Raw genomic sequence first — 14891 nt, 5'->3', positions numbered from 1 at the left:
AATGCAATAGGAATCGATGCAATGAAAGCCCACGAGCACAACGCAAAGAATGGAAAGCGTTGAAGAACGCGTTGCGGGTACCACCCAAAGGTGTGGAAGCGTAGAAAAAGGTGTGGCACGCCGGGAACGCCGAGTACAAATCGGTACACAGGGTCCAGAGGCGACGGCCGGCTCGGCGCGACGCAGTCGAGTACGAATCGCGCTCTGCAGCCCAGGGAGCGCACGGCTGCAAAACTGCAGCCCGACCGCGACAACTGACGCTCAGTTCGAGTATCATTGTGGGGCAGAACCAGGAGGTGTCAGTTCGCGTCAAAGAGACGGGCGCGTGTCATACTACACCCAATAGAAATGTGCTAGAGGTACCAGACTTTGATTACAAACACATTTTATCGGTCCTCAAATTCCAAAATTTCCTGGAAAATGGAGGCTCACTTCACCCAAAAATTTTGCTGTCACAATTTTGTAACACGCTACTGATATCTTGGCCATTGACAGCAAAATTAGAATTTATCTGCGGGCACATCGAGGGCACGGCAGCTGAGAAAATGCGTAGTGTTGCAGGTACATGCCGAACGTACCAAGAATTCACCGACGCGTTACTGGGAAAGTATTGATCGCGCCAAGTGCAAGACCGAATAAAAGAAGAAATCATTTTGTGTCCATATCCGGAGGCGTCAGGATACAAGAGCCCCACGAAGCTCTTTGAGGCTTTAATTAGAAAGAATCAGTTTCTTGATGTGCCACATAGTGATGGTGAAATAATGTTCTGTTTCGCGAAACTGCCGAGCAACTACCAGCTAGCGCTTGTAGGAAAGTACCGAGCGAATATCGAAACATTGAAAAGCCTTCTGCGCGAGTGGGAGTTAATTTTCGAAAAAGAAGCAGCGCATGATGGAAGGAAAGGGCAAAATAAATATTACAATTGCGACTTTCGTCGAGCACCGCGCAATAACAACATCCATCAGCGTGGAGGCAGGACTATAAGAGACAAAATTGGGGCGGCAGAGTAACTTGCAGAGACAAAACGATACCCGCCAGTACGACACGAGCTGGAGGCGCAGAGATTCGCATGGAGAGCGGGACGAGTGAATCGAAATACGTGGTCCTAACCCGAGTTCCAATCACCGAAACAGAAATGGAGGGCGAGATTGAAGCCAGGACCGTGCGGTATCGGCTCGGGGAAAATCCGCACAAATACTCGGACAGAGCCGTTTACATATGTTGAAATGTGAAGAGTGCAAGAACGTAGTTTTTGTACAGAAAAAAAGTGTTGCCTGTGTGTGAAACAAAAGGGAAACATTTGTAAAATAGACATCTTTCTGTTGTGTACGTATTAGACATTAAGTGTGGTACTTTGTTTTTATTTATATTCTTTAACATGTACATGTGTAACTTGTAGGGGCTACGAGACGACATGTCGACCTTCCGCATTCTTTGTTAACTCCGAAAACGGTCGAACTCACTTTTCTGTACTTTCCATGTCATGCGGGAGCCACCACTCTTCCGAGTCGTTGGTAACACAGAGTGCACCTTCCTGTGTGTTTTGTCTTTACACCGTACCAATTACTGAGTCTTTGTTGAGGAAGAGCTACTGGGTGCACACCGACAGTGTTCCGGGCACGCCTCACAGCGCTGCACCACTTGTTTGTTTGCGCGGTATTCGTCACTGCTGTCGTGGGCACACAGCTGCGATGTTGCACCTACTTTCAGTGAGGCTTTTCTCTTCGTTGGCGTGTTGGGCACGCCACAGCGCGTTGCACCATACTCTTAGAGTTTGGAGGCGGATGTGTACAAAGGTGGCCACTGTGCCCGCCCATGCCGCTGCTGCTAAGCCCAACCTTCCTGGAGTGTGGCGAGTTTCTCGTACGGTGGTACGTCACGTCTCTGAGCGTCAGCGGTCGTCGGGATTTACCGTGTGAGCGGTGTAATGCCGAAGGTATGGAATTCCTCAACAAGTCCGGTAACTGGTGCCTCAATGTGAGACCTAGCACACACGAGAAGTCTATAAGTATGATATTTACAAGAAGCTGCGTACAGAGGTAGAGTCCTTGCATTGTAACTTGCGAAGTCCGCCGTGTTTTTTTTTTTTTTTTTTGTGTGTGTGTAAATTTTCCACCCTAAGTTTGTGTACATCCAGTTCCATCTCAGATGGGTAGCGACCGACTCAGCGATCGGCCGCGCCAGAGACAGCAACATCCACCGAGTTGTCTCAGCGGGGCAGGACGGGGGAGTATGTATGGTAAACGGGTGTAGCCGATAAGTTACATATAGTATTTTTATTAATTCCGTTACTAAGGCGATTGCAGCTAATTATATCTCGTCTAATATGTGTTCATTGTTTATTTGTGTGCGTCCGCCATGTCTTGAGCAGTTTCAGGGATGCATCGAAGCCTCTGGGATCGGAGACGGCGAGGGACGTGCAGTGGCGCCTGTAGATAGCGTAGTTAGTGAAGTTGAAGAGTCAGCAGTAGTTGTGAGCATGCTGCAGTGACGGGTATGTCATAGGTAGGATTACGTACAGTATTTTAGAGTTACGGGTGGAGTACTTGAGCTTCTCTGTATCTCAATGAGTCGTACCCTGGTATTAACAATGGGCCCATAGGTGAAGTCACTATTCTTTACAATAAGCATTAATTATAAAGTCTCTGAGCAGAGTATAAGAATTTTGTGTTGTATTAGTGTAACAGTTCTATTCATGTAAATATTCGTCTCTATTAATTTGTTTTATGGAATGTACAAAATACGATCTTTACAAATTGTGAATGCTGTTTTAGTAAAAAGTTTTGAGGAGGCAGTCTTTATGAAAGGTCGTAAGTATTGCGCAGGTACTGCGAACAGCGAGTGACTGCTGGACGAGAAGTGACGCTACACGGTGGTCGGTGTGGAGTAAATGGAGGCCGAGCGGCTGGGAGACGCCTGAGCGAGGCGGCTGTCAGTCACGCCCCGCCCCGCCCCGCCCCTCCGCGACGGCTCAGAGGCGCGTGCCGCCCACCTGCTGAGCGAGGCGGCGGCCCACCTGGCCGACAGCCTCCGGTCAGCTGAAGGCGGACACAACCCCGGGATCCCACCGGGACGGGCGACCCCGTTGGCGGCTGGCCGAGGAGACAGCACGGCACCGCTCAGCGGTGACGCAGAAATGGGGATTCCACTGCAGGAGAGGTGCCAGACGACGAGGGCGTACTCTGACAGTGGCAGCACGGAGAGTCGGAGAGATCTCTTGAGGCGCACTTCTGACGGACGCCGTTTACCGTTCCTGCACGAATTCGCATAAATCACAATAATAGGCCGGACTGCACGCCCAAAGCAGTTCTGTGCCGGGTATTGCTCGACTGCAGTTTGTCGTGATTATGTTCTCTCCTACAGAGAGCAGTTCCGAGCAATCAGCCACGTTGATCGATCTGCTATCCTGGTTTCAGCCTCCTTCGGATGAATCCACGAGTGTTGCAGTCACTCTGAGAGTAGAATCCCGTATTGCAATTTTTCGTTCTAGATAAGACCAAGTGTACTGTCTTAGGACGGCCAACTACCTGTGCTACGGCTCTGTCCCGATTCTTGCGGTCCTCAATACAATCAGAGCCCGTACGTGTGCTGGCCGCCGTACCGCGCTGTGCTGCACATCAACAATAGCCTGTCGTACCACCCCACGAGCTTCTTGTCGATGGACAGTGCCGCTACAGAGAGTGGAGGACGACTGGAGCAACTCCCGGGTGCCGCGCCTGGCTCCCAGAAACATTAGATTGCTGGCCCACACCACCAGTCGCACTCCTTCCAGCTGGCGCCGCTTTCTCCACGCCAGGAACCACCATCCCGCTCCACAGACGAGTGTCGCAGTATTCGTGTGTTGAGTGATTCGTTGTGTGACGTCAGCATGCGAAGGACGTTACGGTCAACTGTTTTTTTTTCTTTTCTTGCTCAGACATCTGCGTGAACACAGTAACATTTGTGCTTTTAGTGAAAACATTGTTTTTATTCGCCCCCCCCCCACCCCAAACTTTACTTCGGACACTAGAGATTGGGAATTCAATGTCAAATACATGTATATTTTTTTGCTTTATAGCTTTCAGTCTTATTTTTTTATATGTACATGTTCATGTTAAAGATATCCTGGTTCCCTATCATCAAATCTGGAACAATTTTTTTTGGTGATGCACACTATGTTACATGATCTTCGATCACACAGCTACACTTACGAAATTTCTGTCTTTTCATGTACACTATATCTCTCTATCTCACTTATGTTGATGCCTGTCAACCGTCACTATGTGTACAAATTTCAATACTTACAAAATGTTATACACAATAATATGCTACTGTTACACGACAGTATTTTTGTTTGTCTAGGTGAGCGGAATATCTGTGGTTACAATTCTGATTAATGGTGAATGGTCCATCAGCCAATCGATCACTGTAAAATATTTATCATCCTTTCTGTTCAGGGAAACGGCGTTAGAGTGGTTAAACGTCTCAACCATAAAGCATAGAGATATTGTTTGTCTTTTTGGCTTCATGCAGAAGTATGTGTTTGTTTGAGTTGGGCACCAGTAGCTAATTCTCAAATGTTACTTTAATGAGAAGCTTGCAGGTCCATTAGGTCAACATTTTACTGCAGCTTCGAACTTAGCCTTCTGGCATGTGTTCAACATTTGTATGACTGTGTGAGTATGTCCATGTATGACAGTGGGCTCCCTGAGGGTGAATCTGTGTTGCGTGTGACTTATTCGTCAATGTGAGTAAGATGTTGGCGAAGCTATAAGAAAAATTCCACCTTTTATTTTATCATCAATTTCCAATTTAATGTGCCAGATCGTTGTGACATTTTGGAAACTGTTTGGAGCGATTCTTTCTGAGTGATTGACACACTACATTTGTCAAGTGAGTCATCCACTACCAAAAATAATCTAAATTGACTGGGGGTGGGGAATGAGAGATTCTGTGTCCTCTTTTGCGTGTCTCCTCTCATTTTAATCAATTTTATTAGTCTTCTATGTCACTGCACGGTAGTAACAGACAGAATAAGGTTATTGTAGTGAGAGTATTTGTACTGAGTGCTCAAAAAATAATGTTCACTTGATTCCTATACGTGTTGGGTTTCTTCCCTGGGTGGCTTGTGCGAGGCAACCATCGGAGGACGTGGCACATGGCATTTCCGGTTGGGGGCTGCACTTCCCTGAATCTGAGGGGTTCGTACAATAGGCTTAAGCCCCTGGTGGAACGACCTGCGAGACGTCTGAGTGTCGCCGCAGTTTATGTGTTTACCATTCCGGCGCGTCCGGAACGGAGATTCCTGGCACCGACTGACTGCATTCTCCTCTTGATTCTGACAATACTTGCGTCCACAAGTCTGTGTGCGACTGTCTGGCGCCAGATGGCCCGTGGTCTAGGCAGGTTGTTTTCGTAGCCAGTCAAACGGCAAGTTCAGTGCCCTCAGCTGAACAGCTGTAAGTAGGCTGTTTATGTTTTCTCTATGTAAGTAGGCTGTTTATGTTTTCTCTATGTAAGTAGGCTGTTTATGTTTTCTCTATGTAAGTAGGCTGTTTAGGTTTTTTATTGGTAACGCCACCTCTGTATGACAATCACTGGCTGTGCTGTGTGCAGTCTGTGGCTAGTTTGCATTGTTGTCTGCCATTGTAGTGTTGGGCAGCGGCAGCTGGATGTGAACAGCGCGTAGCGTTGCGCAGTTGGAGGTGAGCCGCCAGCAGTGGTGGATGTGGGGAGAGAGATGGCGGAGGTTTGCAATTTTTCATGAACTGATATATATATTATGGCATGTGATGATATTAAGGTAAATACATTGTTTGCTCTCTATTAATATCTTTCATTTGCTAACTATCCCTATCAGTAGTTAGTGCCTTTAGTAGTTTGAATCTTTTATTTAGCTGGCAGTAGTGGAGCTTGCTGTATTGCAGTAGCTTGAGCAGCGAAGATTTTTGTGAGGTAAGTGATTTGTGAAAGGTATAGTTTAATGTTAGTCAGGGCCATTATTTTGTAGGGAATTTTGAAAGTCAGATTGCGTTGCGCTAACAAAATATTGTGTGTCAGGTTAAGCACAGTCCTGTATAATTGTTCAAAGGGGACGTTTCATATGTCGACCCTTAGCCTAGGATACCTCACTGGAATCTTCTGATTTTTTCTTGTAGTTTGTGTAATTAGTGTAGATTTTGTTTATTGCTAGCGCGTAATTATAGAGAGAATTTCCTTTGTAGTTGCAGTCTTTCATTGTTGTATAGTAAAACAGTTGTGGCATGCATTTAGATTTGCACTAAGTATTTCGCAGCTGCGCTTGCAATTAACTAGATATTATTTTCAGTGCTATGTCAATGTGTTCTCTTATTTTTGATCTTCAAATTGTGTTTTTCTGTGTTGTCGTGTGAAATACTGTGACAATAATGGCGTGTGAAAAACGTAATACTAGGCTCCAAAGTAAACTGAGAAATGACAGTGAAAATGAAAGCAGTGTGTTAGCGCCACCGAGTAATGAATTAACTGATGTTCAAAGTAGTAATTTGATAATTGTGCATAGGGAAATGGAGCGGGCGGCAAACAATGGCGTGGACAGTGAAACAATTAGTGAAGAGGGAAGCATTATCGATCGATCGGTCGGCAACAGCTCGCCTCAGGAATCCGAAATGATAGGACACAATTTTGCAAACACTGTAGATTCAGGTTTTGCGTCCTCACCGTTTTCTCAAATGAGTCAAGACACGTTTTCCGCTTGTCAAAATGTGAATGTTGCCGGTGCAAATTCACTGCCGAAAAGCACTGAGGAACATGTTTCAGACACCAGTGCATTGTTATTACAGTTAATGCAACAAATGGGACAAAAGCTACAAAAGTTAGACACAACACTTGAACAAAATCAGAGAGAAACACAGCAAAAGCTTGAAAAGTTAGACACAATGGAACAACACCAGAGACAAACACAGCAACAGTTAGACACAGTGGAACAAAATCTCAAAAAGTTAGACACAATGGAACAAAATCTTCAAAAGTTAGACACCACACTTGAACAAACACGTGAAGATTTAACTAGTGAGTTACATAACATTGAATCGAAATGTCAAAAAGTCTGTAATGACGTAAAATCACAAATTTGTGAGCATTTCCAACCTATTTTTTCGCGGCATGAAAATGCATTACAGAATCATGAAGCAGCCATAAAAGAACTGCAAACTATTTTTCATGAAAATCACAACACCTTGCAAGCTAAAATTGACTCAGTTGCATCTACCGATTCGGTTACGCAACTTGCAAAAACTCAGGAAAACTTAAAGGTCACAGTAGACACGATTGCAACACAAATGGACACTCTGAAACTTGGTTCAGAAAAACATAGAGAGGAAATGATTTCACTATCGGAGAAAGTAGCCGAACTTTCGGATCAGGTCACTAACTTATCTACAAAGGTAGATGATGATCTGAATGACACAAGACCTGTAGCCTTCACTGACACTGAAGAGTGCGAACAAATTAGGAAATTCAAACAAAATCAGAATCAGATTAATACGCAACACCAAAGAGAAATCCGGGAAGTACAAGATCAGCTGACACAGTTAATACAAGAATTACGTATTTCAGAGGATACTCGCGCCCCAATACGGGAAGAGGGACATACAAATACGGAACAGACACAAAATAACAACACAGGGCACTTCGGAAATTGTGAAAGAAGTTGGCAAGGTACGCCGAATTTTGAGATGGAACCGCCGAAACGACGTAACAATGACCGACATGCGACTTGCCGACATGATGATTTTGACTATAAGCTGTTCATTACTACACGTAAATTCAAAACATTTAAGAATTCTGGCAACGACATTCATCCACAAGCATGGCTCCATCAATTCTCGCATTGTTTTCCTCCCAACTGGTCGTTAGAACACAGATTAGAATTTATGTGTGGCTACTTAGAGAATGAACCAGCTGTAAGAATGCGATCGGTAATTCACGATTGCCACAGTGAAGGAGAATTTTACCATGCCTTCCTCTCAGCATATTGGTCTCAAGCCACACAAGACCGCGTAAAACATGGCATCATAATGATGAAACATTTCGAACAATCTGAATTCTCCAGTCTTGTGAAATATTTTGAAGACATGTTGCATAAGAATCAGTATCTTTCAAACCCATACAGCCCCTCAGAACTCATCCGCATTTGCTTAATCAAACTGCCTGAACATTTACGACATATTATTTTGGCAGGACGTTGCAAAGACGACATTGAAGCATTTCAGGGACTGTTACAAGAATTAGAAATTGACACTGACAATCGCGGAACGCGAAACCAGGAACACAACAATTACAGGTCACATCCGTCGCAATTCCGCGATGAAAGAAGTAATAACTTGACACGACAAGGCTATTCTCACAACACAAATCGTGACCAAAACAGACACCACCCGTATGACAACCGTTGGCAGAGTAGTAATAACTACAGGGAAAGATCACCTCTCCGTGGTAATGATTATCACAGAGACAATAAGAGAAACAGACAATATGGGAACCAAAATAAATACTATCAAGGGAGACAGAATAACTTTAGACGCAACGGACCAGCGCGCAGTTACGATTCAGGGAGAAATTCTCCACCACGTGACCGACAAGGAAGAAACTACGGAATCCACCGAAATGACGACAGACGATATGATCATAACGACAGACGTCAATTGCATCAGAACTGGCGGGATTCAAACAGGGCAGGGCCCTCTCGAGCAGGTGAATTTGTAGAAGTTAGGTCTCCTAATCCCAATAACGACGCGCGCCAACAAAGAGACAGACAATGACTCGCACAGCAGGCAGCCGCGTGCGCCAGGTGGCTCAGAGAAAAATAACATAGACGCTAACCTTGAGAAAAACTCCAGTATTCTTTACCGACGTATACCGCCTGACAATTGCATTCAAGTTGAAATTCTGCGTACTAGGAAGAGTAAAGGTTTACACCACATTTCACATGTAAAACCGTTTATTGAAAGATAATCTGCCTTTTAACTTTGTCTTTGCCATAAAACGTTTCACTTCACGTTACTAGTATGCTTTAGAAACTGTTACCATGCAACAATGTTTGAAGTTAAATATCCAGCCAAGAACCAAGAGAAATTATTTAAACAGAAATTACGAATGCATTGTTATTGCGAACAGACGACACAGTGTTGTATTTGTACGTTCTTGCTTGCTAGTTGCACGATTACGTAACGACTATCAGGCTTACATACATAGAACATGTACTGGTACTGCTCATGAGATTTTAATGCAATATTTTGGTTTACTTGAAAATACATTCCGGATTTAAAGTACTTTCTGAGAGATACCAGATGACACAGAGGTTAGTTTATGTGACAGCTACACGATTTTTATCACGACGCTACTAATGAGTGACAATTTACAATGTTGCTTTTGCGGTGTTTCTGTTTTATATCTGCACAGTTTTCTGAATTCTTCTAGGAAGAAAAACATGTTTTAGTAGTAACTTTTGTGGTACAGCAACAATGAGATTGTCTTTTCCGTAGCACAACAATACGTTACTGTACAGTACTTTCTTCATCACGCCAATAAGCATAATAACTACGATATCTATACGCAAAGCATTTCACTTTTGTTTATCGTGAGGTAAGTACATTGGCTTCTGCAGAACTTAGCTTTCGGAGGAAAATAACTACGACACTTCCACAGAGATTATCTTACAACAAGATGCACATTTAGTGCTACAGGACACGCATTTCAGTGATCAATTTTATACTTAAAACATTTATTTTTAAAGATTTTTGAATTACAAAGAAAGTCTTCCGTGATATATTTCATTCCATTGGTGTAATCTGTAACACCTGAGGGTATAATTACATTAATCCTCAGGGGGGTACACGTTTACTTTGTGTACCATGTGTGTGGCAACCACAAGGAACCCTAGCTAATATGGTATTTGCTTATACAACTTTACACATCGGTACCATATTTCTCTAACACACAAATTACACAGCTATCCGATCATTTAACTGAGAGAGACAAACATTTATTTTTACTATATCAGTGACAGATGTTTACGCACTTACACAGTTGGGTAACTTCAAACTTATGAAATTGTATTTTGTCTGTACTGTGTGAACTCTTCATATTTTTTTCGAACCATTGTGATACTATGAGAGCTTTGAATGATGTATTTGGTATGGATTCATGATTTTTAAAGTACGTTTGAGGCAGATGACACTTTTGACATGAGCAGAGAATTTTTTTAATTATTGGAGGAAGCTACGACGATTTTGAGATTTGACTGAGGTGTTATGAGGTTATTTCTACGACGACGATGTGTATTATGTTGTTGAGGAATGTTTATTATGCTACGTATTTCTCATGATGAAATATTGAAGAAGTGTCGACGAATATGTATATGTATAATGAGGTAAGGAATAATGAGTAGTGTTTAGGGACTCTGATTTATGAAAAGGATGTTGGAAACCAAGAAACGTACTTTAAGAGTTATGAAATGTGTGACTGTATCACAATGCTGACGAATATTTTTTTTTGGACACTTATATTTATAGGATTTTGTTTCTACAGATTTGCAACGCTAATTCTTGACCTGTGAAGTATTTTTATGTTAGACTGTCACTTTAGCGAAAATTGCTGTCGTAAATATTTCCGTACGAAAGTTAAGTGACCACCTGCACGTAATGCGTCGCGGGCACCCAGCTGTCAGACGCCTGGAGAAAAAGCCATTATTGCGAGCCCTTTTCAGCGGCACAGGTAGAAAAAAAAAAAGGGGACGTGGGACGTGTCAAACACCTGGAGAACAAGCCATTAGGGTGTGCCTTTCATCGCTAATGCGACACCCTCGTTACTTGAAAACATATGATTACTCGCACTTTGTGCTAATTACTGAAATGCCTAATGAAATGACGAGAAATATTCGTACATCTGCACACCTGATTACGACAAGCGTCTTTCTACGAGAGTTGAGAGCTACTAACTTATGAAATGTCACATGACTACTGAATGATATTTTTATGCTTTGCTTTTCATAGTTGCTTATTTCATTTGATATCTGGTTTCCAGCTGTGTTGCAGCATTGCTTTTATAAAATAAAATGCATTTGCTAATGTGAACACTTTCTGTCAACAGATCTATTAAATAATTATTTTATGATCCACATTCTTTAAAAAAGGAGCACTTGGAAAGGAAAGAACAATAAGAAGGGACTAATACCAGTAACTGCATCTATAATTTTCTTTTCAAGTACATGGTAATATTTCTTTTTACAATCAGTTGTTGTGGTGCACCACTTTAATTACATAGACATTAAGATGTGATTATACATTTCCCTTATCTGCATTGTTGTTTTTACTGTAATATTTTTTCTGCTTGAGCTATGTCATGTTTAGATATAAGTTATTGCATTTGCTGTTGCTGTTTGCCAGGCATAGTGCTACTAAATTTCACATTACATTACTCTGCTAAGCCAATTTTACTACTCATTGATTTTTCATGTTGCTGCACATTGGCTCATATTAGTTGTAATTTTGCATTTTATCTGTAAATTAGATTTACTGCTGCTGGCTTTGCCATTTTGCATTCTTTTCATTGCTGTTTGTATTAATTGTTTTGTGCTGCTGCATTGCCTCGTCCCTTAGTTTAGCATCTGAGCTCAGTAGATTTAAGTTAGATTAAGAGGGGGTAGACTATAGAAGAGAATGAGTTGCGATGAATTGGAAGAAATGCATTGAAAAGTTATACAAAAAAAAAGGGTACAGAAAACAGGTTTAGGTAGGATTTTCTTGGAAATAAATGTTGAGGTAAGAAATGTATGAACATATAAATACAGAAAGCATGCTTAGATAGAATTTTTTGGGTGGAAACAAAGGATGAAATAAGAGGAAAGATATATGAAGTTTTGGGTTGGACTGCAGTACCACATGTTACACTGAAAACGAACCCTGTCCTTTCCCTTTTGTGTTATCCCACTATATGTTTGTGTACCCTTGTGTATTTGTTTTCGTCCTGTCTCTGTGTACAGTTTCATAGAATTTTTTTCTCTTTTAATATTAAGCTACATTCACTATGATGAGGAATACTGTTATCCTCGAATATAATTGGCATTAATAATATGTTATTTACTTTGTAAAGATGTTTAGACATTATTTACTCTGTTTTGTGTTAATGCTAATGTGTGAAGTTGATGTTTCAAAAGTTATTGTGATCTTTTATGTATGTACTCATGTCATAATTCCTGTAACACTGACGTATATGTCTATTTCTATTCTTTTGTAACGCCTGTTTTACTACAAATGTTATCTGTATTGTTATGTTCTTTAATGATGTATTTTGTACCTTTGTTATTGTATTCTTCTGTTATAAAATTGTAATTGTCACCAGTTCATGATATTATTAACTTGTAAGTTACATTTCACTGCACACGTTTCTGTTGGTCACAGTATGTGGACAATATGTGAGAAGTAGAGACTGATAGTGTTTGCACGTGTGTTAATAATTCAGCAAGGGACTGGATAACAGCATTGCTGGTTCTAAGGACATTTCAAACAATTTTTTTTGTGAGTGGACAAGTGGTGGTTTATGGACTTGCTATATTCTCTGCAAGACTCTTCGATGGTGATTGTGCACCTGCACAGTCGCAACAGATGGCTGCTGGCCATCTCTTCAAGGACTACAGTGGGTCTACATCTTTGATGATCCATCAATACCATTATCTCTACAAGGACAACAGTAGGTCTACATCTTTGATGACCTACCAACGCCATTATTTCTACAAGGACTGCAGTGGGTCTGCACCTCTGGTGGCCCACCAATACCACAATCTCTACCAGGACTCCAGTGGGTCTGCTCTGTGATGACCTACCTACCAATACTCTTCAAAACTTCGAATGACTCTGCTGTGGGTTTGCTCCATTGTGGCCCATTACCTGTCAGCATGTCGAGAGTCAGCACTGTCTTTCCATTGGAAGGACAACACTACTTCTTCAAGACTGCATGGAAATCCACTACTTCCGTGTGCATTTTCTTTTACTGCTCAGACTTTGAGACAAACACTGCTATTCTCCTGTTATGTACGATTAGGACTGTCTTTAGGGACTGTGAAAAAATTTGAGCTTTTGACCAACGTTTTATCAATAAGTGTGTGCATTTTATATCTTTGTTACTGTAATTGTGAAAAATTTTTGTCAAATCTGTATTGGCCAGTGCCCAACACCATTTGTAAAAATTTTTGTGGGGAGCATGGGGGCTATGTAAGTAGGCTGTTTATGTTTTCTCTATGTAAGTAGGCTGTTTATGTTTTCTCTATGTAAGTAGGCTGTTTATGTTTTCTCTATGTAAGTAGGCTGTTTAGGTTTTTTATTGGTAACGCCACCTCTGTATGACAATCACTGGCTGTGCTGTGTGCAGTCTGTGGCTAGTTTGCATTGTTGTCTGCCATTGTAGTGTTGGGCAGCGGCAGCTGGATGTGAACAGCGCGTAGCGTTGCGCAGTTGGAGGTGAGCCGCCAGCAGTGGTGGATGTGGGGAGAGAGATGGCGGAGGTTTGCAATTTTTCATGAACTGATATATATATTATGGCATGTGATGATATTAAGGTAAATACATTGTTTGCTCTCTATTAATATCTTTCATTTGCTAACTATCCCTATCAGTAGTTAGTGCCTTTAGTAGTTTGAATCTTTTATTTAGCTGGCAGTAGTGGAGCTTGCTGTATTGCAGTAGCTTGAGCAGCGAAGATTTTTGTGAGGTAAGTGATTTGTGAAAGGTATAGTTTAATGTTAGTCAGGGCCATTATTTTGTAGGGAATTTTGAAAGTCAGATTGCGTTGCGCTAACAAAATATTGTGTGTCAGGTTAAGCACAGTCCTGTATAATTGTTCAAAGGGGACGTTTCACAGCAGAGGCATGACTGGTCAACTTAAACTGAGGCTAGTTGACGTCATAAAGCCCTGCTCGGAATTGGAGGGAACGGCCGTTATTGGCGCGAATGATGTCCCGAGACAGTGTGGGGGAATTTTGGAATCAGCAGTTTCCGAGGAGAGTAGAGAGTTCAGCAATGCTGGCTTCGCTCTTGCTTAGAATTCTCAGACAGCCTTCGCTGCCAGGGGTTGACACAGAGTCGCTGCACGGCAGAAGTCGGCCCCTACATCACCAGGACGCTGCCTGCCGACGGCGTGCTGCAGATTTCAGTACCGGTACAGTATTGTGCGGCTCCAGCATTGTAGGTCCTTATCAATACTCAATCACTCAGCAGCAAGCATGCTCACATTGTTACAAGTCCACCTTGTTTGTTTCTCCATGTGATCCCCTCTCACTGCTAATTGCGATACTGCTATATAGTCGGGAGATTAATATTTGATTCATTAGGACCTCCAGTCATTATCGTCAGTCTATTGCATCACAGACAGTAGGAGCCCCTTGTTCTCGAGCCAGCTCTTATTCTCATAATATTTCAGTAACCCTATTCTTTAACGAAGTGTCTGTGTCGATAATCATGTGAATTTATGTTCTGATGTATAATAAATCTCATTCTAATATTTAATCCGTATATCATGTCGTAGAGATATGCAGAATCCCATTTCCTGTTGTTTAATATGATAAAGTTCTCCTTTTTTCTGACAAGGGAACCTCCCCATCGCACCCCCCTCAGATTTAGTTATAAGTTGGCACAGTGGATAGGCCTTGAAAAACTGAACACAGATCAATCGAGAAAACAGGAAGAAGTTGTGTGGAATTATGAAAAGAATAAGCAAAATATACTGAGTAGTCCATGCGCAAGATAGGCAACATCAAGGAGAATGCGGGCTCAGGAGCGCCGTGGTCCCGTGGTTAGCGTGAGTAGTTGCGGACCGAGAGGTCCGTGGTTTAACTCCTCCCTCCACTTAAAATTTAAATTTCTTTATTTTCGCAAAGT

The 14891-nt window shown here is 42.2% G+C and overlaps 1 protein-coding gene across 1 annotated transcript in view; it reads right to left on the bottom strand.

The window, feature by feature from the left end:
- Positions 1-3806, bottom strand: part of LOC126442780 (ankyrin repeat domain-containing protein 65-like) — a 140549-nt gene extending 136743 nt beyond the window's left edge. The window contains exons 1-2 of the mRNA XM_050090812.1: positions 3676-3806; positions 2993-3253 (exon numbers count right to left, since the gene is read on the bottom strand). Of these exons, the coding sequence (XP_049946769.1) occupies positions 2993-3253; positions 3676-3806 (392 nt within the window). The remainder of the gene's footprint in view (positions 1-2992; positions 3254-3675) is intronic.
- Between the last annotated feature and the right edge of the window lie 11085 nt (positions 3807-14891).

Source organism: Schistocerca serialis, unplaced genomic scaffold (assembly GCF_023864345.2).
Source record: "Schistocerca serialis cubense isolate TAMUIC-IGC-003099 unplaced genomic scaffold, iqSchSeri2.2 HiC_scaffold_1407, whole genome shotgun sequence".
Classification (NCBI taxonomy): domain Eukaryota; kingdom Metazoa; phylum Arthropoda; class Insecta; order Orthoptera; family Acrididae; genus Schistocerca; species Schistocerca serialis.
This window is presented reverse-complemented; position numbering and strand designations above follow the sequence as displayed.